The 27,264-nt window shown below is 49.0% G+C and overlaps 1 protein-coding gene across 1 annotated transcript in view; it reads left to right on the top strand.

The window, feature by feature from the left end:
• Positions 1-27,264, top strand: part of Coro2b (coronin 2B) — a 111,181-nt gene that overhangs the window by 63,355 nt on the left and 20,562 nt on the right. Inside the window, exon 3 of the mRNA XM_032909371.1 lies at positions 20,793-20,909. Coding sequence (XP_032765262.1) covers positions 20,793-20,909 — 117 coding nt within the window. The remainder of the gene's footprint in view (positions 1-20,792; positions 20,910-27,264) is intronic.

The following is a 27,264-nucleotide window of genomic DNA, read 5'->3' as shown; positions in this document are numbered from 1 at the left end:
AGTAGAGAGGCTGGACTTAGAACAAGATGGGGTGAAATGATATTCAGGAGACAGGGCATGAAGGAACCTTGCCCTCCCTGAAGTACTCTGAGCTCCTGCAGAGTTGGGGGGGGATTGGGGGAGCGGGCATGGAACATTCCAGAAGATCAGCCCTCTCTGGACAGCTGGTGGGAACTTCCTTTCTTCATTTGCTTCCCTTCCCCTGTACCTCCCCAGCCGATTCTTTTGGCAGAATCCCAAAGGCAAGGAAGTGGCCTTGAGCCTCTCTTAGTGAAGTCCCGATGACTCGCGTGTGTGGCGTGCAGGTGTGGAGTTAGTGTTGGAGGATGATGAAGACCCAGAGGAGCTTTCCACCTCTCCAGCCCTGTAATGGACAAGCGGCCTCACCGTGGTTCAAAACTCTTGACACTGAGACACCATGTTGGCATCTAAAAGGTCCACATTCAAGGGTTGCCCAATTGAGTTACATAAAAAAATAAAATCATTCTGGGAGGTAGTGGCGCATACCTTTAATCCCAGTGCCTGGGAAGCAGAGGCAGGGCAGATTCTGAGTTCAAGGCCAGCCTGATCTACAGAGCCGGTTCTAGAATAGCCAGGGCTGCACAGTGACACCCTGTCTCAGAAAAACCCAAAGATAGATAGATAGATAGATAGATAGATAGATAGATAGATAGATAGATAGATAGACAGACAGACAGACAGATGGATACTTAGATAAAATCACAAAAGATATTTTCATAATGGTTTAAGCAAGTTTTTTTATCTGTTTTTTTTTGGGGGGGAGTCAAGTATGGGCACACCTGATACACTTCTGCAATTATCCTGAGTAAAATTACTCAGAAAAATTATTAAAGAAAATACAATGCTGGGGAAGTGACTCTGTGGATAAAAGGTTTATTATGCAGGCCCTGAGGCCTGAGTTCAAATCTCCAGCGTCAATATGAAAAACACCAAGTGTGGTTATGGCTGCTTATTACCCTAGCACTCTGAGGGCTGCAGACAGGATTGCTGGGACTTTCAGACTGCCAACCTTGATACCCTGCCTTGTGGGGATAAGTGGAGTGATGGAGCAGGATACCCGACGTCCTCTCCTGGCCTCCACATGTGCACCATCACATACATGTGTACCATCACATACATGTGCACATACACCACACAGAGACACACACTAAATAAACTCACATACATGAATATATACATCACAGACAGACAGACAGACAGACAGACAGATGGGATGACTGATACATAGCTGGGTATGTAGATGGATGGGTGGATGGATAGGTGGATGGGTGGGTGGGTGGGTGGATAAGAACACACACAGGTTTTAGTCAGGATGGGGTGTGGTGTTCATGCTACCAGGATCTACAACATGGCTGTGGTTATGTCTGAATTGTTGGCTTTCAACTTTTGCTCCCTAGAGGGAAATGATGCCCTTCTCAGCTGAGAAGAACACTGCCTTTGTTGGGCAAGTCTTGGCTCATTCTCCTCAACCTAGCCCACCCAAACACCCGTGTGACTATTCCCACCCACCATAGTTGGTGTTTTTATGTAGGTGTGGGGGATTTGAACTCAGGCCCCAGTGCTTGCACAACAAACGTTGTAGCCACAGTCACCTCCCCAGCATTGTGCCTTCTTCAATAACTTTTCTGAGTAATTTTACTCAGGATAATTGCACAAGTGTATGCGGTGGTCCAGGCCACCCATTACTTCTAGTTCAAGGCCCTCGTGGCTCCACCTCCTGCCTCTCCTGTGCTTCAGGTCGGGCTGAGCTCTCATGGGCTTCCCCACTTCTATATCCCCCCTTGCCCATTCTGGGTCAGCTTGCTGCTGCCCACCGTGTCCCCTCCACCTTAGAGCTCAGCCTACCTCCACTCTTGTCCTGCTATGCTCAACCCCACTCAGACAAAAATGCTAGCTAGTTCTTTGAGGCTGCTGCTACACCAGGCCATCCTTCCATCTCCAAAAGCCAGGATGGACTGGGATCCCAGGCGGGGTTGTTGGAAGGAGACCTTTAGTGGCTGAGGGTGCTGAGGACTCCGACCTCGTCTGAGTCTGCTTGGTGATAGGGCTTTAGGCTTCAGACCCTGGGTTAGTGAGATCAGCAAGCTTTGTGAACAGGGCAGGGTTTCTTGTATGTATGTATGTATGTATGTATGTATGTATGTATGTATTTTTTTACATGTTTTCTTTTATTGGATTTTTTAATTTACATTTCAAATGTTATCCCCTTTCCTGGTTTCCCCTCCAGAAACCCGATATTTCCCCCTGCTTCTATGAGGATGTTCCCCCACTTCCCACCCTGACATTCCCCTACACTGGGACATCGAGCCTTGACAGGACCAAGGGCCTCCTGTGTGTGTGTGTGTGTATGTGTGTGTGTGTGTGTGTGTGTGTGCGTGTATACATCTGCTTGTGTGTGAGGTTCTGTGTACTTGCATGTGTATGTATGCATGTATATGATTATGTGCCAGAGTTGACATCTACTGTGTCCCCCTTATTTACTGAATGTGGGTGGGGCTCCCCAGCTCAGCTAGGCTGGCTGGCCATTAGGTTCTAGGGATCGACCAGCCTACACCTCCCTAGAGCTGGAATTACAGATAGGTACTGCTTGGCTTGCCATGTGGATTCCAGGGGGATCGAACCTGGGTCATAATGCACGGGAAGTGAGCACTTTACTGACCGAGCCTTCTCACTCATCCTGTCTCTTGTCTGCCCGTTTGAGACTGGGGCTTACTATGTAGCCCTGCCTGACCTCAAGCTTGCTCAGGTTCTGCCTCCGCCTCCAGAGTGCCAGCATTACAGACGTGAGCCACCAGGTGTGGCTAGTTTGCCTTCTTATTTACAAACCGGAAGCCAATAAATCCTACCTCGCAGGGCTTTGGGGGGTGATCGCCGTTCGCCCCTTGGGGATTCTCATGGGCCCAGGGGCTGTTGGAATCTGGTTGGTTCTCACCAGATTGTCGCAGCAACCCCATTTTACTGGTGAGAAAACTGAGGCACAGCGGACTTGCTTGGGCCACTGACCCTAAGTCACCCACCCTGAAAGTGACAAGGCCAGAATAGAACAGGTGATTCCAGCCAGCTAACTAGCATAGTACCTGGCACTCAGTGAACCCCCATCTGTGAGTTGGCCTGAGCCATCTGTCACTTCAAGCGTCCATCTGCAGACACAGGCCTAGCAGTGGGGAGAGGCCAGGGAACTCCGAGAGAGCAGAGAACCTTCTGCATCTTGGCAAGCCAGGCGAGAGACAAACAAGAACGAAAACATCTGCTATGACTATTTCCAACCATAATGATATGGTAGCCACTGGGGGAGAGAGGGAGAGGATTATGAGGTGAGTGGATCAAGGAGGCCTCCAGAAACTTCCGACTCAAAGGAGCCAGGCACGCAGCAGTAGGAGTGAGAAAGTCTTAGTGAGAGAGACCTGAACTGAGGCAGGAGACAGGCTCATAGAGGCGGAGCCTCAAAAGTGAGCATGCGCAGTACGTAAGGCATTACGCGAGGCGGGCAGAGGCTGAGAGATCAGCTAAGGCTTTTAATTTTCTTCTGTGAGCCCTGTGAAGCCACTGGAGACTTTCAAGTTCAAGTTGGCATCTTACTTGAACTAAGCAGTGTAAACCACATGATAATACGTCTCTTAGATTTTTGAGTGTAACCATTAGTTCCGTCAAGCATCCTCAACTACGGCGAAAGCAGCTCAAGGCCTTTGTCTCTCAGGTCATACCTGGGTGGGGTTTTGTTGTTGTTGAGACTGGGTTTCCCGTAGCTGGCTTTGAACCCCTATATGGCCTAGGATGACCTGGAACTTCTAATCCTCTCGCCTCTACCTCCTTAGTGTGGGATTATGGGCACACACCACCGCATCCATTTTACTTGGTTCTGGGGATTCAGCCCAGGGCTTTGTGCATGCTCGGCCTGTACACTTTGCACTGAGTTACATCACACCTTAACATTTAAATCTACAGGGGTCTCTTTGATTCCCTGCAAATGGACAGCTTCCTAGTGGGAACCGCCCGTACCCACTCTGGCCCAGGAAAATTAGGAAATAGGTAGCTGGCTGGAGTGTGGTAGATCTGAGGAGAGGAGGTGTCAGGGCAATATTGTCTCTGAGAGAAATGCAGTGCTTTGCATAAACTTTGCATAGACTGGGCCACAACCAGGGAACCAATAAGGTGAATCCATTACTGTGACTGACTTGACCCTGGACCCCAGTTTCCTGAGGTGGGAGGCTGCCTCTGGGTTAGCTGTGATGTGCGCCTCTGAGCTTGAAAAAAGAAAGATTTGAATTTACTGAAGAGATCATTCCTAGGGCAGGTTTGGGCTTAACAGAAACCCCTGACAGTTTCCAGGTAATGAAGATTTGATTTTAGAGCTGCCAAGATCGCTCAGCAAGGAAAGGGACCAGCACCAAGCCCTGCATTCAATTCTTGAGACTCACAAAGCAGAAGGAAAGAACCTACTGCTAAAGGTTGTCTTTTGAGCCCCTCTCTTGGAAAGGGCTGGGCTGCATCCTGTCTGCAACTAGAGCAGCGCAGCCATCGCCCTCTGCTGGTGAAATTGCGGTAGTACAGTCTCTGCGTTGTAACAGTGACCCTTCCTGATAATAAATGACGTCATCACTTACTTGCCTCTGGGTATTGAGTGTGTGCCTTCTGTTAATCAGGGGACTGCCCTGCCCCTCCTGTGACCAGATGCTGCAGTCTGTCAGTTCTGCTAGTACACACGTGTGAGGTAATAACAGCCTTTACAAGAGGCAGAGGCAGGAGAATCTCATGTTCAAGATCAGCCTGGGATAGAGGGGCTATTGAGATGGCTTGGGGGGTAACAAACTTACTGTACAACTATGAGGACCCGAGTTTGGAGGTGACAGCGTGCTTCTGTGATGTCAGTACTCCCACACCAGGCAGGAGAATCCCTGGAAGCCTACAGGTGGGTTAGCCTCCATTTCACACTGAAGAACAAGAAAGGGCTGGAGAAATGCTTTGGTGGCGAAAATGGAGAGATAGCCCAATGGTTAAGAGCATTTGTGTTTTTGCAAAGGAACTGCTTTTGGTTCCCAACACTCACAACCACTATCTCCAACTCCAGGGAACTGACACACTTTTCTGGCCTCCACAGACACACAAGTGGAAAAAAAATCTTAAAGCAAACAAAAACGTCCTGTGGTGGTTTGAATGAGATAACCGGAGTGAGTCTTGGGCATTAAAACTATTTGATCTCCAGTTGGTGGCTGTTTGGGGGAGGATCAGGTGATCTGGCCTTGCTAGAGGAAGTATGTCACTGAGGACAGGCTTTGCGGTTTTGAAAGGCTCTTGGCTTTTGCCATTCCCAGTTAGTCCTCTCTGCCTCCAGCGTTCAGAAGACGGGTAAGCTCTCAGCTGTTCCCAGTGCCATGCCTTTCCTCCACCAGCATGAACTCTAACCTTCTAAAGCTGAAAGCCCAATTAAATGCTTTCTTTTATAAGTTGCCTTGGTTGTGGTGTTTATCACAGCAATAGAAACCACTATGCATAGCAAGGCCTTGTCTCAAAACAACAAACAAGAGGGGAGCCCCTGCCTCAAACAACATGGAAGGAGAAGACGTCTGACCGCCACAGGTGCACTGTGGCACGCATACATGGCTACTCAGGCTCTAGCCTCCCGTTGTGCCCGCCTTAGAGCACTTAATGGGTCTGGCAGCTGCTGACTAGAGTCCTTTTTACAAGGTTAAAACCTCCCCCTCCCATCCAATCTAGTCTGCCCCAGGCTGAACTGCTGTGTGGCTCTCAGCTCTCTGAGCCATGCTGTAATTGGGAAATAGAGCAGAAGGTAATATGGAGAAGGCAGGCATCCTGGCAGGGCGCTGCTGGTCTAGTGGGTCCCTGGGAATTGTATCCCTCCCTCCTGCAGCATGTGCCGAATCCTACTTCTAGTCATCATTTCTAGGTTCTGTCAGCCAGTCTAGGACCTCTGTGACTTGAACAAGCCTGTGCCCCTCACCCTTCCTTGGGGAGGCCACTAGATCCCTGCCACTTCCATGAGCTCCTTCCTAATGACAGAGCAGAGGTCCCTGGAAGGGCCTGGGGACTTGGAGGAAGTGAAATCACAGGTTCTAGTCCTTAGCTCCATCGTTTACTTACAATGTGCCCTTGAGCAGGTCCCCTCACCTTTGGAGTCTCAGTTCTTCTATCCCTAAAGTTAGGGAAAGGACAGCTCCCCCAAGGGGATGATGAGACCCAATAAAGTGTGTATAAGCTTGTTCGCAAACCTTACATGCAAGATGGCTGGTGGGGTGATGCGGTTACATTACCCAGGCACCTTGACCTTGAACTCTGCCTCTCTCCTGTGACCTTGGGCAAGTCCCGTGTAAAACAGCAATAGGAAGGTCCGCATTTCACAGTGTGTGACGCTCTGGCAGTGTGCTTTCCAGCACATCACACGGCTCACAGTGGCCGGTGACTCCAACTTCAAGGGATTAGATGCCTTCTTCTGACCTCTGCCAGTACCTTCATTCACATGCATACACACAACTCACACCAAAAATCTGTGCATGCGTGTGCATGTGTGTGCGTGTGTGTGTGTGTGTATGTGTGTGTGTGTGTGCATGTGCGAGTGTGTGTTCAGGTAAATAGAATACAGATAGTAATGGATTAGGAGGCATTTAAAGCACTCAGAAAACCCTAACACATATTAGATGCTCTGAATACCAGCTGCTATGGCGTATCCCAGAAGACAGGACTTTCTTCACTATGCCCCCTGAACACCTACTATGTGCAAGGCACCGTGGAAAGTGCTACAGATCCTACAGTGACAAAAGTGGGGGAGGGAAAAAGAAAGGAAGAGAAGCTCAGCCTTCCTGGAATAGGGGAGGCAGATAATAAAGTAAGGCACTCACAGAGCCCAGAGAAGGGGAACAAGGCCCAGAAGAGAAATCCGTCAAGGGCAAGTAGAGGGATGTGAGAAGGGAGTAAAACTTTGAATAGGTGAAGGGAACCTGATTGGCTCAGTTTGAATTAAATATTCATCCTGATCTGGTCAGCTGTGTGTATGTGTGGGAGGGTGGGAGTCAGGAGATCAAGAAATGCGATTGGCTCAGCTTTAACGAGATGCTCATTCTGGTGCAATGCGCTTAGTGTGTGTGCTTAGTGTGTGTGTGTGTATGCTTAGTGTGTGTGTGTGTGTGTGCTTAGTGTATATGCTTAGTGTGTGAGTGTTTGTGTATGTGTGTTATGTGTGCTTAGTGTGTGTGTGTATGTGTATGTGTGTTATGTGTGCTTTGTGTGTGTGTGTGTGCTTAGTGTATATGCTTAGTGTGTGTGTGTGCTTAGTGTGTGTGTGTCTGTGTGTGTGTCTGTGTGTGTGTGTGGCATGCTGAGTGTGTGAGTGTGTCCCAGGCTTACAAGCTGAACGTAGTTGCCATGTTTGTGTAGTCTTGGCATCTAGTGTCGGGGGTGGGAAGGGGGGGACAGAGCTAAAGCTGGACTAGTCCCTCCCCTACCTCCTTCTCTCCCTCTGCTCCCTTTCTGCACTCACCTTCAGTTCCCGGGACACTGTCTAAAGGAAATTCTGAGGAAGGAGGGTAAGGCTTAGCTCTAGTACCCAGGATAGCCCCATCCATGCTCTAGTCTGCCTCACTTCTAGCTGACTCTGCCATTCCTGGCTACTCCACACCCATCAGAGGCAGGACTGGAATCTAACACCCTAATGCCTGTGGCTGCCTCTGCGTGGGTCAGTACATAGGAACCCTGGGTTTCCTGGAGAGACAAAGCTTGTCTGGGGAACGGAGGCATACCTCAGTTGGTAGAGTACTTGCTCCTAGGCACAAAGCCCTGGGATCAATACCCAGCACCACATAAACTGGACGTGGTGGTTCACACCTGTAGAACCCCCAGGGTGGCCACAGGGGCATGGGTTGAAGCAGCTGGAGTGAAAGTGTGCTGTAAATCATGAAATGGAAGATTCCTGACTCCCATACACCATCAAAGTGGATGTGTACTATACAACGGATAGTGGATGTAGTGCATGGTGGAAGCCTCACTTGCAGACAGAAGGCCTGTCCCACTGGGGAACCATGTCAGCTGTTTAGAAGCCAGCCAGCTGGGTGCTGAAGAGACAGCTCAGGGAGTGCTGCTGCCAAGTCTGAAGACCTGGGTTCAATCCCCGGAACCGACTTGGTGGAAGGAGAAAACTGACACCTGAACGTTGTCTTCTGATGTCTACATGTGCACCCTATGCTCACTAAATAAAATTTTTATCTGTGTGTGTGTATATGTGTGTGTATATATATGCATGTATATACATGTATATATGTAAGTATATACATGTATACATATATGCATATATAGGTATATAAGTATATGTACATACATATACATGCACATGTGTGTATACATAGGTTTGTAAGTATATACATACATACATACATACATACATACATACATACATACATACCAGTTGTTGGCACCGTCCACGGTGCAGGACCCTTCCATATCAATCTCTAATTAGGAAAATGCCCCACAGGCCAGTCTGGTGGAGGCAGAAGGCCCAGGGTAACAATTACACCTAGGCTGGTGGCCCTTTAAGCCACCTTTGTTTTTCACTCTCAAACCAAAAGGCAAAAACCCAGGCAGCGATACATAGCCATGGAGCCACAGGGGTGAGATGAAAACCCGGGTTCTTGTCACTTGCTGCTGTTGTCCAGACTGTGATGCTGTGATGGTAGCTTGGTAATGGTCCTGAGTGTCCTGGGCTAGCCAGTGATGATGCTAGAGGAAGTGAACAGGGTGTGTGTGTGTGTGTGTGTGTGTGTGTGTGTGTGTGTGTGTGTGTGACAGAAGTGCTTCTGGCACCAGCTCCTCTCCTCTCCCTTGCCTGGCTCTGTTGAGTTGTGGAAGAAAAGATATATGGATGGGCAATAGCACAGAAGGGCTGGTAGGCCCTTGGAGATGCTTCCGTACCACAGATGCCAGGCCTCACTCAAAACTGGGTGGCCCTCTGGTTCCCCTGCATGGGACCATCTGTGCTACGTCTCCTTCTAGGTCTTTCCCAATGGAAGGCTCCCTCTGGAGCAAGAACAGTGTCTAGGACAAAAGCCAGAATGCCTGAGGTCCTAGCTTGCTCAGCCTGAGCTCTTATACACCCCAGGACCCCCTGCCCAAGGGTGGTACCACCCACAGTAAGGGCCCTCCACCACAATCTCTAATTAAAAAATGTCCTACAGACCAGTGGGTAGAGGTATTTTCCCAGATCTCCCTCTTCCCAGATGTCAGCCTGCTTGGAACCAGACATTAAAAGCCCCTGAAGTCCCTAGAGCTCACTCCACGGTGGTCTGGGCTGCCTCTCCAGCATCCCATGTCTTCCTGTCGAGCCTAGTTCTGTGGCTGGTGCTGACAGCCCAGAGCTGGGCCTCGTTTCCTTCTCTTTCTCTGGCCTGAACAAGAAACTTCCTTTTTCCTCACTGCAAACCACGTGACACAAAGGTTTCCCCACCAGGCCTGTGAGCTTCCAGACATTTGCAGCCACTTCTTAAACATTCCCAAAAGCCACAGTGTTCCATGGGCCACAGTGTAGAGTCAGTGCTGGGATTAGACTTTGAAAACTTGCCCTCCTCCCCTGTCTTCCCACCCATCACATGGGAGTCCTTGAGTGCCATAAGAGAATGGTTTTGTTAGCTCAGGGCATGAGGCTTTTAAGGTACAGCTTATTCCCCAGAGGCCACGTCCCAGGCAGGGTCTAGTATTGGTGCCGCCACTCAGTGCGTTGTATGACCTTGAACAAGGTGATTGGTTTCTGGCCCTGAGCCTCAGGTTTCTCTCATCTGTCACTCAATTCTGTCAGGTGGGCAGGAATAGAAGAACGTCTGCAAATGGTCCTTCAGGTGAGCTGGCTTGGTGACGTCAGACACACCTCAGAGCTTTCCTGGGCCGTAATTACTCCAGGGGGAAAGGGGACTTGGAAGACGTGTATGGAAGTTGTCGGTGATGCGTTGCAGAGTGTAGCTACCTGTCTGTCCACTCCCGCATTGAAACAGCTTAGAAATGACTAACTAAAAAGATGGGGGAGGGAGCCCCAACAGTACTGGATGTCAGGGAAAACCTCAATGGCACAGGATACAAAGAGATTGCTGTCCTGAAGGCCTGCTCCTGGGGTCGGTGCCCTCTGCCCTCCCTTAAACTCCTGGGCTCCCCAGGAATACTGGTGTGTTTCCAGTGGGGCATTTGCCCTGCATGGAGCGATCCAAGGCTCCCATTGCTTGTGAAGGTCAGATTCCTTCTCAGGCCTGAAATCCCTCTGCGTCTGAGCCAGGCGTTCCTCTCCGGTCTTGACTTTCTGTGTTTTGCCCTTCTGAACAGACCCAGTTCTCAGGAGGTCTCGGGTCTCCTTCAGCTTAGATGTCCACCTGCCTCCCTCTTAGATATCTTGCTTGCCCTCAGTTTCCCTGATCCGCTACCCCCACCCCTGCCCTATACACAAACACTTCTCTCAGCAAGACACAGAGTTTTCTGTGCTGCATTTCTCTGGCTCTTTGCCTTCCTCATCTGATAGTCACTGCCAGGTGGACTAAGGAGTTTCCAGACTTAAAAAGGTACCTTCTCGCGGTTGGGGATTTAGCTCAGTGGTAGAGCGCTTGCCTAGGAAGCACAAGGCCCTGGGTTCGGTCCCCAGCTCCGGAAAAAAAAAAAAAAAAAAAAAATTACCTTCTCTAGGTGATATTCACGGAGATAAGATGTGTGGAGGTGTTGAGGGATGTACAAACCTAAATTAGGGCAAAGACTCCAGAGAGTGCAGGCCTGAGGCACCGGGCACCTGACCTCTACAGCAGGCTTTAGGGAGATGGAAACCAGCCCTTGGGCGATAATGGCCTCATTAATACCAGTGTCTTAGGGCCTTGTTGCTGTGAAACAACACCATGACCAAGGCAACTCTTATAAAGGCAGACATTTAATTGGGGCTGGCTTACAGGTTCAGAGGTTTAGTCCATCATCATGGTGAGAAACACAGCATCCTGCAGGCATCGTGCAGGAGGAGCCAGGATTTCTTCATCTTAGTCTGAAGGCAGCCAGGAGGAAACTGTCTTCTGCAAACATCCAGGAGGAAGCTCTGAATCACACTAGCCAGACGTGAGCATATATGTGAGACCTCAAAGCTCCCCACCTCCAGACTAGCACATTTCTTCTAACAAGGCTACATCTCCAAACAGTGCCACTTCCCATGGGCCAAGCATATTCAAACCACCACAACTAGCTTCCCTCCGGAAGAGAGCTGAGTATGAAGCAGTCCATCCAATGCCTTGGGACTAAGAGACAGCCCACAGAAGAGAGAGGTGTGGGAAAAGGCAGTGCCTATACGTGTCACTAAAATCGAGGCTTGGTACTCACAGGGGACAACTGTTCTGTGGCCTGTCACCAACATCAGTTTGGTCTTCCCATGTGTGGTATTGAATTTCAGGCAGACGGATGTTTCGTCATGTTTTGGGTCACACACCCCCACCCCTTACCCTATCCCTACCCCATCCCACACCCATGGATAAGGCTGACTGTGGCATTGACCCTGTAGGGAAGTCTCAAATGCCTTCCTATGTGGGGAATCCAGGCCCCAAGGGAACACAGGGTAGCTAGTGGTTTTCAATCATCCCAAGGGAATAATGGAAATCTTTCAAAAAGCTGAATCCAGGAGTTCAGCCGCTCTCTTGGATATGGCAGTAACATTGTCAAGCTCTATAGGTAGGTATGGGGGTTCTGGAAACTTCCCAGGGGATGCTAAAATGTAGCAACGGTTCAGAAGCACAAGAAAGAGGGGGCACAAGGTGAGAAAGGGAGAGGTTGGAAGTTCTGTGATGTTTGAGATCCTTCCCCGATGCCTCGCCTCCAACATGAACAGGAGTCAGTGCAGCAGAGGGTTCTGGGAGGTGACTGGACCAGGTGCAAGCTGCAGCTCCTGCCTCCCATTTGCTTCCCCTGAGACAGTTGTCTTTCTAGGGCTCAGTTTTCTCATCCATACAACAGGTGTGTTTCATGTGGGGCTGGGGAGCCGGGTCAGCAGTTACAGCTCTCCCTGTGCAAGCCTGGTGACCCTGAGCTGAATTCAGTCCCTGGGACCCACATGAAGGTGGAAGGAGAGCACTGGCCACTCCCTCCACACATGCACAGCATATACACATACTGATACCACTAATAACAACAACAATAAACTAAACCAGGGGGCTGGCGAAATGGTTCAGCAGGTAAAGGCACTTGTCACCAAGCCTAATAACCTCAGTTCCATCCCCTGGATCAATACAGTGAAGGGAGACAAGTCACTTCTCCCACAAGTTGTTCTCTGACCTTTACGTGTGCACTGTGAGACAGACACAAGCCCCCCCACAATTAAATAGCTAATTAATTAATTAATGAAAGCAGGCTCTCACAGGAGGGCTAGGCCTTCATGGGGTTATTACAAAGGCTACATAAAATAATGTCTGTAAGTCATTCTGTGCAGATCCCTGTCATCTTTCCCTGCTTACTGCTGTGCTCACACCGTCTTTCCGACATCAGACTTGGAGATGCCTGAGTTCTGTTCCAGGACACTGGAAGGGGGCCCTTGGGTTGTCAGTGCGCCCTGCTCCATGGTGTAAGGCAGTCTGACAAGCCAAGAGAGAGGGCTGTGTACAAGGTCACCTAGACTGGGATCTGCGTGGAAGTCCCATACCCGTGGCTCAGTGAGGGACTTTGCCCGGATGAGCTGATTCTCCTGGTAGGAAGGCATTCGCTTCTTTGGATAAAAGTCAGCTCTACAGCATGGAAAGTTCCAGGAAACCAGGGCCAAGGTGCAGGATGTTTCGAAAGAACCTGACCCTCCTCCACCCACGTCCATTCCCTGGCCTCTGAGGAATACTGGACAGAGCCCAGGGCCCCCACCATACTCCCTGCAGCTTGTGAGATGACTGTACCCCAGAGTCACAGTATTTCAGAACTTTCCAGAGCCTGACTGTGACTGCCAGTACATGCCTCACTCGTATTCATACACGCACATACATGGATGCATACATACAGGGACACATACATACATGAACACATACATACAGGGACACATACATACAGGGACACATACATACACGAACACATACATGGATAACACAGACACACACATGAACACACGCCACATACTCGTTCATACCCATTTGTAGACACACATACATGGACACATACATGGACACATACATACAGGGACACATACATACAGGGACACATACATACAGGGACACATACATACATGGACAACACAGGCATACACACGAACACATGCCACATACTCATTCATACCCATTTGTAGACACACATACATGGACAAATACATGGACACATACATACAGGGGCACATACATACAAGGATACATACATACAGGGACACATACATACAGGGACACATACATACACGGACAACACAGGCACACACACGAACACACACCACACACTCATTCATACCCATTTCTAGACACACATACATGGACACATACATGGGCACACACACCACTTTCAGCCAATTACACAATTTTATTTAATTCACAGGATCTTTGTTTCTTCCCATGAACTTGCAGGGAGCAAATACATCAATGTTCCAAGAACATGGAAGTTGGGGTGACAGTAGTCTCTACCCATTTCCTTAGGACCTGTTTGTATTGAACCAAACTTTGAATCTGTCTGTCTGTCTGTCTTCCTTCCTTCCCCCCTCTCTGTCACACACACACACACACACACACACACACACACACACACACACAGGGTCTCATGTAGCCAAGGTTAGCCTCAAATCCCTTATGTAGCTGAGGATAACTTTGAGCTTGCGATCTTCATGCCCCCACCTCGTGAGGGCTAGGATTACAGGATTATACTCCTAGTTTATGTGATACTAGGGCGGAACACAGACCAGGGTGAGTTCTTTATGAACTCGAAGCTTCAATTGAGCCCCACAGACACAGCTGGGGCACACACTCCTGTGACTACAAGTCTAGAGGTGGCCCTGAGCTGAGTGAGCAGGGGTTTTATAAAGGTAGAAACCATAACTTTGGTACATCCTGCTGATGTAGCAGTGATGGCTGTTAGCACTCAAGATATAAAATGAACTTTTAATAAGAACAGGGCACAATTGTGTCACTGTGGTATTTCTGTTTGATCGGAGAGCACAAACCCTTGTAGTTACAGAAGCAGAACAATGAAAGTCAGCAAAAATTTCTATAAATACTTCACATGCCTGGGGGTCACGCTGACCTCCGCTGTAGCCCAAGGTCATGTCAGGATTAAACAAGTGTTACTCTCTCTTTACTATATCCCAGCCCTTGGGTAGTGTCTGTTTGTTACCATCTTCTTTTAAAATGAGTGTGAGTGTTTTCCCTGAGTGTGTGGGTACCATCTGCATGTTTGACACCCAAGGAAGCCATAGGAGGGCATCTGATCACCTGGAACTGGGGTTTCAAACTATTGTGAGCTACCATGTGGGTGCTGGGAATCAAACATGGTTCCTGTGAAGTAACCACTGGGCCATCTCTTCAGCCCTAGGTGTTCACTTTTTAATAACAATATCCATGGAGCTATGGGGTGTAGCTCAGCTCGCCTGGCACACACCAGGTCCTGGGTTCAGTCCCCTGAGCCGTACACACAAAGAAATGGTTTAAAATTTAAAAAAAAAAGTCTATCTTTTTAAATTAAAATGTCAAATATTGGGTTCAAGAGTTTAGCTCATCTCAACAGGATACCCGTACCTAGCAAACCCATATTCTCGATTCTATCACTAAAACTAAAAACACGATTTTTGGATTTAATTTTAAGGTAAGGGCTAGAAAGATGGCTCAGTGGCTACAAGAACTTGCTGTTCTTCCTGGTCCCCCGCACCCCTCAGTTCTGTTCCCAGAGCACAGCTGGGGCTCATAATCTATTACATCTGCTCCAAGGGAGATAAGACCTTCTTGTGGCCTTTGCAAGTAAGCACACACATGTGGCAGACACTCACACAGACACAGAGACACATAAATAAAAACAAACCCTTTTTTAAAGTTTCAAGATTAGCTAAGTGCTTACCATTGTCTTAGTTAGGGTTGTTGTTGCTACAGGGAAACACCATGGCCGAAACAGCTTGAGGAAGAAGGAGTTTATTTCACTCACAGTTCCATAGAACAGTTCGCCTTCAAAAGCAGTGGGGGCAGGATCTCAAGAAGGCCAGGAACCTGGAGGCAGGAGCTGATGCAGATGGAAGAGAGCTGCTTCCTGCATTGCTCTCATGGCTTTGCTCAGCCTGCTTTCTTATAGAACCCAGGACCTCCTGACCAGGGATGATGACCCTTCCCACATCAATCACTAATTAAGAAAATGCTCAGGGTTGGGGATTTAGCTCAGTGGTAGAGCGCCTGCCTAACAAGCACAAGGCCCTGGGTTCGGTCCCCAGCTCTGGAAAAAAAAAAAAAGACAAAAAAGAAAATGCTCTATAGGCTTGCCTGGCTTGTGTCAAGTTAACAAAAAAAAACAAAACAAAACAAAACAAACCAAACAAACAAACAAACAAAAACTAGTCAGCACAAGTCATTACTAATACTCAACTGGTTAGGAATACTCCTGATAAACATTATGGTATGTTTTCTTACAGATAGTGTGGTTTCTAGTAATGATGATCATCTCGTGTATAGAACACCGTGTAGCAGTTCTCGTGATACCTCTCATGATCCTCAGATACCATGTTGTGAAGTTAGCATGCTGATATCCCTCTACGCAGGTTATTGCAGGGGGAAACTAAGTCAGCAATGATATCTTGGTGTGCCTCTTAGTGGATTGCCCTGGAGTAAATTCCCAAAGTGGATCTGTTAACCAAGAGCCATAAACCTGTTAAATGTCTAGTGAGGGAGAAAAGGATTCAGTTCAGCGCTGTCTTAGCAGGAACAAAGCCCTGGCACCACAGAAGCTGGGCACAGTGGTACACACCTAGAATCCCAGAATTCTGGAGGTGCAGCCAGGAAGATCAGTTCAAGGTTAGCTACAAAATGAATTTGAGGCTGCCCTGGTAGACTACAGGACCAGTACGATGGTTCATTGTGTAAAGGCACTTACTGCCAAGCCTGGAGACCTGGGTTTGACCCCAGGACCCACAGGATGGAAGGAGGGATATGACCCCTGCAAATTTTCCTCTGACCTCCATATGGACACTATGGCATACTTACTCTCATACATGTGCATGCATGCCCTTCCTCACACGCTAAATACATAAATAAAGTACTTTTAAAAGATTTATTTGTTTGTTTTATATATATGAGTGCACTTTCTTCATGCACACCAGAAGAGGGCATCAGATCTCATTACAGATAGTTGCGAGCCACCATGTGGTTGCTGGGAATTGAACTCAGGACCTCTGGAAGAGCGGCCGGTGCTCTTAACCACTGAGCCATCTCTTCAATTCTTTTTTTTTTTTTCTTTCTTTCTTCTTTTAATCAAATAAAAGTAATGGAATGATCTTGCCCAGTAGACCTCCAGGAAAGCCACTCCCCTAGGTAGAATGGATTCCATGCAGCCGAATCCTAGGCTATCCCTAGCTAATCCCTCCCCCATGATCCCTTCCCATCCATCCTATACTAAGTCCCTGCCAGGCTCTGTGGATGCTGAAGCCCTGAGAGGCTCAGGGACCAGATGGTATCTTACATTCCAACCCCCAAGGAACCCACCATAGGGACTTTGCTGAGCACTGACCATCTATCAGGGCTATTCAACCTTTTGACACGACAATATAACACTGTACCTACAAATACGTTGCGATGTATTCATAGCTCTCCTGGGATGCTTGCAGCCCACAGGCCACAAGAAATACAAGCCTGCAAGTCATTCTGATGTGTCACACTGGAATCCCCCGACCACACTCAGGAGCAATCTAAACTCATTTTCTTGGCTGTAAAATGGAATTGTCCTGAGATTTAAATCTGATTGCATTTGGTGAGATGTATTAATAATAGCAGTCTGCACTAGAGTTTGCAACAATATTGGTGAGGGACTTGTATTAAGTATGAGAAGGTAGCATTGGACAGCAGCCAGGAGCCACTTTGGAGACAGACAGGTAAGGGGATGCTCTGTTCATAGCCTCCAGTGAGAGAGTGGGCTGGCCACTTTTTCCTTTGAGTGTGTGTGTGGGGGGTGGGGGGAGGGGTAGAGGCCGGAGGTCAGTACAGAACGTCTTCCTTAGCCACTGAACACCTTAAGTTTTGAGAGATTTTTCTCGGAACTCGAAACCTGCCAATTCAGCTAGCCTAGCTGCTATCAAACCCCAGGGATCTGCCGGTCTCTGTACTTTCAAGGTTATGAACGAATGCCACTGTACCTGGCTTTTCCTGGGGGTCACAGACCCAAGCTCAGGTCCTCAGGTCTGAAAGCACTGTACCAGTTAAGCCATCTTTCCAGGCTCAAATTTGATTATTATGTTAACATATATATATATATATATATATATTTTTTTTTTTTTTTGGTTCTTTTTTTTGGAGCTGGGGACCGAACCCAGGGCCTTGCGCTTCCTAGGCAAGCGCTCTACCACTGAGCTAAATCCCCAACTCCATGTTAACCTATATTAATAGTGTCTTTCCACCCTGGTGTCAGAATGAGAACTACTGGGAGGAGGGCCAGCATTAGGTATTAGAAAGAGGAATCAGGGGGACTGGAGAGATGGCTCAGTGGTTAAGAGCACTGACTGCTCTTCCAGAGGTCCTGAGTTCAATTCCCAGCCACCACACAGTGGCTCACAACCCTCTGTAACGAGATCCGATGCCCTCTTCTGGTGTGTCTGAAGACAGCTACAGTGTACTCATATAAATAAAAATAAATAAGTCTTAAAAATAAAGAAAAGAAAAAAAGAGGAATCAGCAGCCTGCTGCCAGGCTTGAAAGCAGACAGATGAGGGTCTGCTCTGTATTCATAGCCCCTGCGGGAAATGGACTAGCTACTTTATTTGTTTGTTTGCTTATTCATTAATTTATTTATGAAGCAGAGTCTATCTCTATAGCCCTAGGCTTGCCTCAAACTTAGATCCTCCTGCCTCTGCCTGCCCGATGATATATATTATGATTATATATAATTATACAACTTTAGGACGTTTGTCAAGGCGTCTGTCTTGTTATTTCATCTTTATGTCAAAGTTGCAAACGAGCAAAAGTCTTGGTAATGCTCAGAGTGGTATGTTGTCGCTGTGGCCTGTCTACAAGAGCCCATGGCTAAGTTTCTAGGACATTTTTAAAGCCGATTGTTAAGTACAGCCTTTATTAAAAATTAAATCGCATTAACGTACAATTAAATAAACTACAATAAAAGCTGAGGTGCAGAGTATTAAAAATTCATCACATCTTAACTGTTTCACTGTGTATACAAAGTTATTTGCGTCTGATACGTTTGCCCAACTGTGTCTCACTGAGAGTCATTTTGGGGGCTGGGGAGGTAGCTCTATTGGCAGAGTATTTAGCCTAACACGCACCAAGCCATAGGCAGAGGTATAAACCCTCGCATGATAGCGCATGCCTGTAATCTTAGCATTCTGGAGCTGGAAGCAAGAGGAGCAGGAGTTCAGAGTTAACCGCAGGTATCAAGTGTAAAACCAGCATCTTGCTGAGCCACGGGAGATTCTGTACTTAGGACAGAGGAGTCTTGGGCTGGAGAGATGGCTCAGCGGTTAAAAGCACTGACTGCACTTCCAGAGGTCCTGAGTTCAATTCCCTGCAACCATATGGTGGCTCATAACCATCTGTAATGGGATCCGATGCCCTCTTCTGGTGTCTGAAGACAGCTCAGAGTATTCATATACATAAAATAAATAAATCTTTAAAAAAAAGAAAAAAGACAAAGGAGTCTTAAAAAATGGTAAAGTGGCCGGCAGGTAAAGGTGCTTGCCACGCACCAGAAGCAGGCTGACCTAAGAATTCATGTAGAGGTAAAACTCCACATAGTTGTCCTCTGACTTCTACATGCCTACTGTGGGATTCAAACACATGCACGCACGCGCAGAAATTAAAAAAAAAAAAATAGAGGAAGTAAAAGCCTTATTTCATACCCAGAGCACGGCCCCCATCTCTCCTCCCTTCACACAGGGTCCAGGGATGTGGCAGCCCTGTCCCTCCAGGGCCAGCACAGCCCCCATGGCTCCTAGCTCAGAGTTCCGAGGCAGCTATTGACTTTCTGCCTTGGTGCCTCTCAGAGTGGCCTGGGCTGGGCTGGGTGCCAGAAACTTAATGCAAACAGCTTTGCTAAGCAAACACTCAAGTGCAGCTTTAAGATGAGCTGTGAGGAGTGCCTGGTGGGGGGAGCTCGAGCGAGCACTGCAGACAGCCAAGACCCAGCCTGCTGAGTTAAGGGGAACTGGGGGAGTGGCACTGGCCAGTAACAACAAGGTTCAAAGGACTTGCCGTGAGGAATTTCACTGGAAATCTCAGCCTCACTTTCAGCTGTTGGATTTGGGGACCACTAATTAGCCTTTCTGGGCCTTCATTTCCTCATGTAGAATTCAGTTTGTTGTGAGTTAATGATAACACCTAGCCTCAGTAGATCCTGGGGTCATATATGGCTCAGCTGAAAAATTACAGTCTAGGGAGGGCTGGGGATGTCGGTTAGCTGCCTGGATCTCAGGAAGCACTGGGTCCTACCCCCACCCAGTGCCAAGTAAACGGAATGTGACGGTGCACATTATGATCCCAGCCCGTGGATGGCTATTAGAAAGAGCTCCAGGAATTTTAGGCCAGCTGGGTCCTCGGAATGACAAGTGTTGAGAGCCTACCCCGATGAAATAAAAGACGTCGTTGGAGAGATGGTGAAGAGAGCCCTGGCTGCTCTCCCAAAGGACCCAGGTTCGATTCCCAGAACCTATACGGTGGTTCACAACAGTCTCTAGAGGAGCTGGCACACTCCTCTGGCCGCTGAAGGCCCACTTGTGGAACAGCCGCACATATAAAATAAAAATAAGCTAGAGCAAAAGATGGCGGTAATGGGGCTATTGAGACGACTCGCTGCTGTAGAACGTGTTCCCTGTGCAAGCCTGAGAGCCTGAGTTTAATCCCCAGAACCCACCAGGGAACACCGTAATGCATGCTTCCCACCCCAGTGATCCCAGAAATAGCTGTCAGAGGATCCCTGGACCTGGGTGGGCTGCCAATCTAGATCAGTTGATGAGCCTCATGGCACAGAGAGACCCTGTCTCTAAAAATAAGATGGATGTCTTCTGAGAAACACTAGAGGTGGGCCTCTGACCTCCAACCTAAACACACACACACACACACACACACACACACACACACACACACACACACACTATGCACACAATCAAAAAAAAAATCATCATTCCCAGCAGAGAGCACCTTCAAAGTATCCCTCAGTCACCTGGGATTCTGAGGAAAGAAACATTGCAAGTGACAAGGTTCAAGCATTGATTAAGTTGACTTTCTGAGGATTATAGCTGACCTTAAAGTGCCCCCTCCCACCAGTAAGGGAGCCTGGTGGAGCCCACGTGAGGGTTTAAGGACTTTGGGCTCAGGAATGGAAGAAGCAGGGCTTCTTAACCCCTGCTCTGGGTTGACACTTTATCAGAACCTAGGCATGTTCCAGGCCCTGCCTGTGGCTCTAGCCTGCTGAGCAAAACCACCGGCTGGCTGAGTCCCAGCTGTCAAAACAGCCTAGGACTTTCTACCAGGACACAGGGAGGAAGTATGGGGCCTGAGGAGCCCACCCCAGCAGAGGAGCCCACCCCAGCAGAGGAGCCCAGGCAAAGATCTTTCCTTTCTGAGCCACTCTGCATGAGGACACCAAATTAATGACTTGTCTCTCCCTTACAGACAGGCAGAATCGAGCCAAACTACCCCAAGGTGTGTGGTCATCAAGGCAATGTGCTGGACATCAAATGGAACCCCTTCATTGACAACATCATCGCCTCCTGCTCTGAGGACACTTCGGTGAGCTAAACGATGGGTGGTCCCCAGGAATAACCCTGAGCACATACTTCCCTGCTTCCCCTAGAGAGCCTCTATACAAACTACCCTCTTTCTCCTCTCAGTCCTGTCCCTACCCGCTCCCTCCTTCTCCAACCAGTCCCAGAATAGAGAGGACAAGGGTGGAGAAGAGACCGAGGGAGAGAATCTTTGCTAGACACACCCATGAGTTTGGAAATGACTCACTTTGTAGGTGAGAATTAGAACCCATGACTTAGGTGGGTGACTCAGCCTCTGCCTGTGCTCTATGGTGCAGGAGAGGAGGGTGGAGAGAAGGAAGGAAGGGTAAGAGGCAAGGGGAGGAGGGTTTCTGAGCTTTGCAGGCTCACATGGTGAATGTCCCGTAATTTATCATCTGGGAGCTGCGGCTTCAAGGACTGTGGTGACAAGGATCACTTTGGGGGCATTGAATTCCAACTTTCTGCATCCCACCCCTCGTAGGAAGACGAAATTAATAGAAGAGAGAGCAGAGGGGAGAACGGATGGGCAGAGAACAGGTTAGAACTGGAAATGGAAGGGAAGAGGAGAAACTAAACATACTGCTCAAGTTGGTTAAGGGCTTGCTGCTGCACAAGCATGAGGACCCCAGGTCAATCCCCAGAGATGGAGGTAGAAAGGGACTGGAAAATCCAGGGGCATAGGCATCAGTGCAGCTTTATGTCCAACCTTCCTCCGGTCTGGCTGCCTCTGTTCCCAAGTGAAGGCAGCTCTGCTTTTCAGCCAGGCCACTGTGGTTACCTAGTGCTCACTGGCATGGTCTGAGGACAGGTCATGAGCCCAGGATACTAGAACTGGAAATGACTTCAGAGCTGTGTCTCCCCATGGCCCCTGGGCTGGACTGTGAATTCCAGAGGGAAGAGAGTATGGCCTTTTTGGCTCCAAATGCCTGGCATCTAACGCAGGACCTCATATCTAAAACAAACAAACAAACAAACAACCCCTCCTGCTGTGAATTGAATGAAGGGATAGATGCGCTGATGGAAGGACTCGTGTGTGTGTGTGTGTGTGTGTGTGTGTGTGTGTGTGTGTGTGTGTAGACGTGTGCACAGATGTGTGTACAGATGAAAAATGCACACATGGATGGATGCTCGAATGCCTGGATGCATGGATTGACAGAGGGATGGCTGAATGGGTGGATATATGGTTGGATGGTAGGCAGGCAGGCAGACAGACAGACAGATAATGGATGAGTGAATAAATACAGTGGAAAAGGAGAAACAGACAGTAGCATCTCCATGAATTCATCAAGTCGAGGGTGAGATCAGCAGACTCAGAACTTACATAACAAAGAGATGGAGGGGCACTGGGAAAGCAGAAGGGTTTGGCTGGCTAGAGAGATTCCTGAGAGCAGGAAATGCCTGTGGGGACAGTGAATGGAGGTGGTGAAGGAAGTCTATTGGTTTTGTTACTTCCTTTAGCAGCTTCGGGGCCCAAGTGACCAGAGGACAGCTCTCAGCAGCCAGGTCACAGGAAGACTAGAGCTGCAGACGTGCGGACAGGAAGATGGAGTCAGGGAAGGCCACAGGGCTGCTCCCTGGGCTGGGAAGGAGGCAGATGGAGCTCCTGAGGCCTGGTGACCATGATGGTCAAGTGGAGAAAGGCTCAGGGCTCAGCAGGAAGGAGGGAGTCGAGTTTGCTCCCCCTCCTATGGACCCCAGGAGGACAAGGATTGCAGCTGCCTCTGTCCCTGCCCACTGATGTGCGGAGTGACTCAGCAGCCACCAGGGAGCCGACAGTCCTGAGATCGGGCTCGTGCATGCACTCTGGCCTGGGCACTCCACATGCATAAGCACCCGGGGAGACAGGCAGTGGCGCTGAGGGGAAATGCAGCACCCAAAGAGGCAGGGTAAGACCCGGCTGGGAAAGGGAAAGACAATCAGGCTTGGTATGGAGAGGAGCAGACCTGGCCCCAGCTTTGGAACTACCGCCTCCCTGGGGTCACAACCTCTATCGCCTACACCACGGCAGGATGGACCTGGCTGTGTTAGCTTAGCCCCTTCCTCCATCCGCTGCTGCTCCATATTCCTGGATCGAGCCAGTGCATGAGACATCCGTGGTGTGTAATCAGGCAAGCTCAAGGCTCAGCCCCGCTACAGGAATCAAATGATTGGTGCCCACTGGGGTTGACAGGTTGAAGGCTGCTGAGGTCCAAGAACTCCAGTGTGGAATCTGGTGGCCCCAGGATGAGACCTCAATGCCACTGCTTAGCTGGGTGCCCAATGGCATATGGCTTCACCTCTCTGGTCCCCCGTTCTGTTCATTTCAGAGGCGGTAATAGCAGAACCCTCCCTAGAATGGTGACCAGGATATGAAGAAGCTCATGCCTAACCCTGTGCCTGGCACCTCACAGATGCCTGCCGTCTCTGTCCTGCTCTGCAAACAGCCCCAGCAAGGAGGCAGAGCCCGCTATCTAGAAAAAAACCAGACTCATGCAGATGAGTCAGGGCTACACTGAAGCTCCACAAATGGTGTCACAGACAAGAGAGAGGAGCGAATGATGACCCAGATACGGGAAGAGGGAACCTGGGAGGGCTGGTCCTTAAAGACTGGCATTTGTTTGCTAGGGTGAGAGCCTGGGCCACCCACCCTCACTAGGCCAATTAAACAAAGTAATTAAATGGAGAAAGGAGCTTTCCTTGATAAATTATTTATTCAGAAGGCATTCCTGGTGAGGTATGGTCCTGTCTATCACTGGCCCATCCAGGTGATCAAACAAGCTGTGGGAATTGTATGAACCGGTTCCTTGAGATAAGCTCCCACCCCCACTCCCGGCTGGCACCAGGTTTCAGACTCTTGTTTCTCTCAGCATGAGATTCCCATGGGAATTCCAATGTATTGGGGGGCCATTTCCTCAACAGTCTAATAACCAGAAAGGGAGCGCAAGTTTCTTTAGGATAGCTTCATTGCTGCCAGCGTGGTTACACTTTGATCAGAAGAAAAAGGGTTAAAGGGAACCCAAGAAGAGTCCTGGTCTGGGACAAGGCCTGGAGTGGAGTGGCAAGAGAGAAGGTTGCAAAGGGAGGTTGGGACAGATAAGGCATGAAAGGCAGGGTGAGAAGCTAAGCTTCTCAAACCATCTAAGACTCCTCTGGGATTCGGGGGACTGGGGTGGGGAGTCTGAAGGGGTCACAGCCAGCTCATGAGGCTTTAGCCAGCTGGCTGGAGACTGCACACTGCATGGATAAGCAGGGGAGGAGGGACACATGCATGAACACACACACACACACACACACACAGTGTGTGGCAGTGCTGAGGTGGAGGAGGGGAGGGAAAAGACAGGCTGGGCACTGCAGAGAATGGGAGCCACCCTCTATCCCCAGGCTGCTGATCTAGACGGGTGATTAAGTGGGAGATCTGGGTGGACCCAGGCTTCTCAGCAGCTGTCAGGCTGGCTGAGCCCCACCTTAGCCCTCGGGTTTCTGCTCACACCTGTGCAGTGCTTAGGACTTTAGCCTTGGGGCCCACAGGCCCAGGGGTGAAGCTCAGCTGCTCCTGAAGACCCAGACCCTGAACTTGAGGCTCCCCAGACTCCTGCCCTACTGCCTCGCCAAAGCCTTGCTTCTCTGGAGGACAAAACTGAGGCTCAGAACTGTGTCAAGCTAATAGTCCGGATCCATTGCATACTCTGTGCGCCCTCCCTGTGTGTCCCGTGCTGGGCATTGAGCACTCAGTCAAGCAAAAGAATCCTCCCTACCTGGACCTGCAGCCTATGTGTAAAGGAGCCTCTGACTGGCCTTCCTGCCCTCAGTTCTGCTAACTTCCTCCACCAACCCATTCCAGCCAGAAGGGTCAACTCACTGTGCATCATACGTACAGAGGCAGGTCTAGGGGGGTCACAGGTCCCCTCCCAGGGCTGGGAACATCCTCCCAGAAAGAAGCCTTTGCTGCAGGTCTAGTCCTTTTCTGCTGAGGGCCATGCAGGAAGAACAACAAATGGCTTTAGAACTCACGGAATGCAGCCCGTGGGTTACCGCAGCCACTTGGGTGGGCCTCGGGGTGGCGCAGTCCCAAGGACCACGTGTCCTGAGGACTTCATGATGCTGTTATGGGGTTCTGCTCTGCTTGCTGCCCTCACTTCCCTCTTAATCTAAGAACTGTATGAAAACCTTAAGGGGGCTTCCAGTCCCTCGCTGGGCAGTGTCTCGCATCCACAGTCCTAATGCTTGCTCTCTTTTGGGCATTGCTGCTGGAGCAGATTATGATTCTGTCACCACCCTAGAGAAGAACTTAGAGACATAGATTGTTAACAACGACCGCCACTCTTAGAAAACATTTGAAAAATTAAGTTCTTAGTGAAGCTAGGTTGAGATGTTTTTACTACTGGATCTCATGTTAAAAATCTTAGGGAGCAGTTTGAAGTTCAGAAAGGCACACTCTTATCAGTTAAGTTAGGGACCTTTATGGTCAGGGAACAAGAACACGGCAGCACTGGCTGACATGACTCTCACTGAGGCTGGACAGGTGATGAGTGGTTCTTAAAAAAAGTTTAGATTTGTCATTTTTTTAAGACTCTTACAAAAATTTAAAGATAGTTAAAAAAAAAATTACCTTTTTCTTTGTAACCACAAACTGCTGCCTGCCAGTAAAAGAAACTGGCTGAGAAAACGACCTTCCTTGCCTGCCTGCACTTTGTTAATCTATAACAAGTTGCTTGGTTATAAATGTACGAGGGTTTTTGACGATAATTTGTTTTCTTTACCTGTATTACGTAATGTTATAGCTTGCAAAGGTTTTGAAAAACGCATTTTTTTCCCATAATCATTCACTAGAAGAAAACTAAAATGTAATCACACTGTAATTGTATACTGCTTGAAAGATTTTCCTGGGATATATAAGCTAAGGAAGAAAGAATAAAGTAGGGTAAGGTATTGTGAGGTATGACAGGCTATGGTATGGTATGGTAAGGCATGGTGTGGTGTGGTGTGATGTGGTATGGTGTGATGTGGTGTGGTGTGATGTGGTGTGGTGTGGGTGTGGCTAGAACATTGTCTCTCTCATCCATCAATGTGTGTGTAAGTATAAAGTTTGTATGAGTGGGGTTTGGAACATTGTTCCTTCCATCCACAGTTGTGTGTATTTGTGTGTGTGTGGAAAATTTGAGTCTGCTTGCTGGAGCTTTGCTCTAATCATTCTATGCATGAATATGTGTATGTCTGTCTGTAGGTCTGTATGCATGTGTGTGTATGTATGTGTGCATGTATATTTGTGTATATGACATTATTGGGCTCTGTCTTTTGTTTCATCCATTCACTCTGTGTGTGTGTGTGTGTGTGTGTGTGTGTGTGTGTGTTGTGTGTGTGAATTTTTTCTTTCCTCCTCTTTCTTACTGGCCTGAAGGAGTTAAAAAGAGTTCATAGTTTCTAAGAGCCTAGACAGTACCAGCTCCATAAACGTGTTCCTCAGTCAGCTGAGCAGCCTCTCTGCTGGCTGCCTTTGGCAGCAGCCCCTGTAGGTATTGGATCCACCCTGGGTCAGCGGCTCTAAGCACTGACCCCAGCGGTTGCCTGCCTCGGTTTACCCACCACATGGATGCCAAAGCCAGAGTCATTGACACTCTCCCCTAGAAGTAAGTGCACATCCCGCCCCTGACTCCACTGCTCTCTGGTCCCCAAACATTGGATGCTAAAGGGACAGTGGTTCTCCTCTCTCACCCCAGGGAAGTCTTTAGCACAGTCAAGATGCTGTGTCCCTTTGGGATCAATTCCTGTCCCCCAGGGCATGAGAGTCTTTTTGTAGTCTATCCCCACATCCCTGCAGGATTCAGGAGCCTGCCCAAGCTCTTTCCCCCAGAGGCCTCATCCTGGGGGGAGGAGAGGGACCATAACTCTGCCTGGCATCTGGCAGAATCCAGTTCTTTCCAGCCAGCCTGCTGGGTGATGTCACCCTATTGTTGAAGTGCTGCGCTTTTTATAGCTTCTGCTGAAGCTAGGGAGGGCAGCTGGCTGGCAGGCAGGCAGCAGGGAGGGCAGGAGCTTTGTGGGGTTTCAAGCCCTGGCCCTTCCTTGGGCGGCCCTATTCAGAGGAAGATGATAGAGCATCGGACGGATGGACAGACAGACAGATAGACAGACAGTTCAAGAAAAGGAGAGATGATTCCCAGGAGAAGAAGTGTGGCAGGAAGGAGGTCCCTCTCCTCCCCTGTGGGCCAAGCTCAGCATCTTTCTTTTTATTTAAGCTCCACCACCAGCATCTGCTCTGCAACCCAAAGATAACACCTCCTGGGGAGCTCAGTGTAAGAGCACTTGCCTGCTCCAAGACCCCCTGGGTTCAATTCCCATTACAAGGAAGAAAGGGAGTGGAGAAATGGAAGGAGGAGGGA

Source organism: Rattus rattus, chromosome 8, assembly GCF_011064425.1.
Source record: "Rattus rattus isolate New Zealand chromosome 8, Rrattus_CSIRO_v1, whole genome shotgun sequence".
Classification (NCBI taxonomy): domain Eukaryota; kingdom Metazoa; phylum Chordata; class Mammalia; order Rodentia; family Muridae; genus Rattus; species Rattus rattus.
Note: the sequence above shows the minus strand (reverse complement) of the source record. Positions and strands in the feature narration are given on the sequence as shown.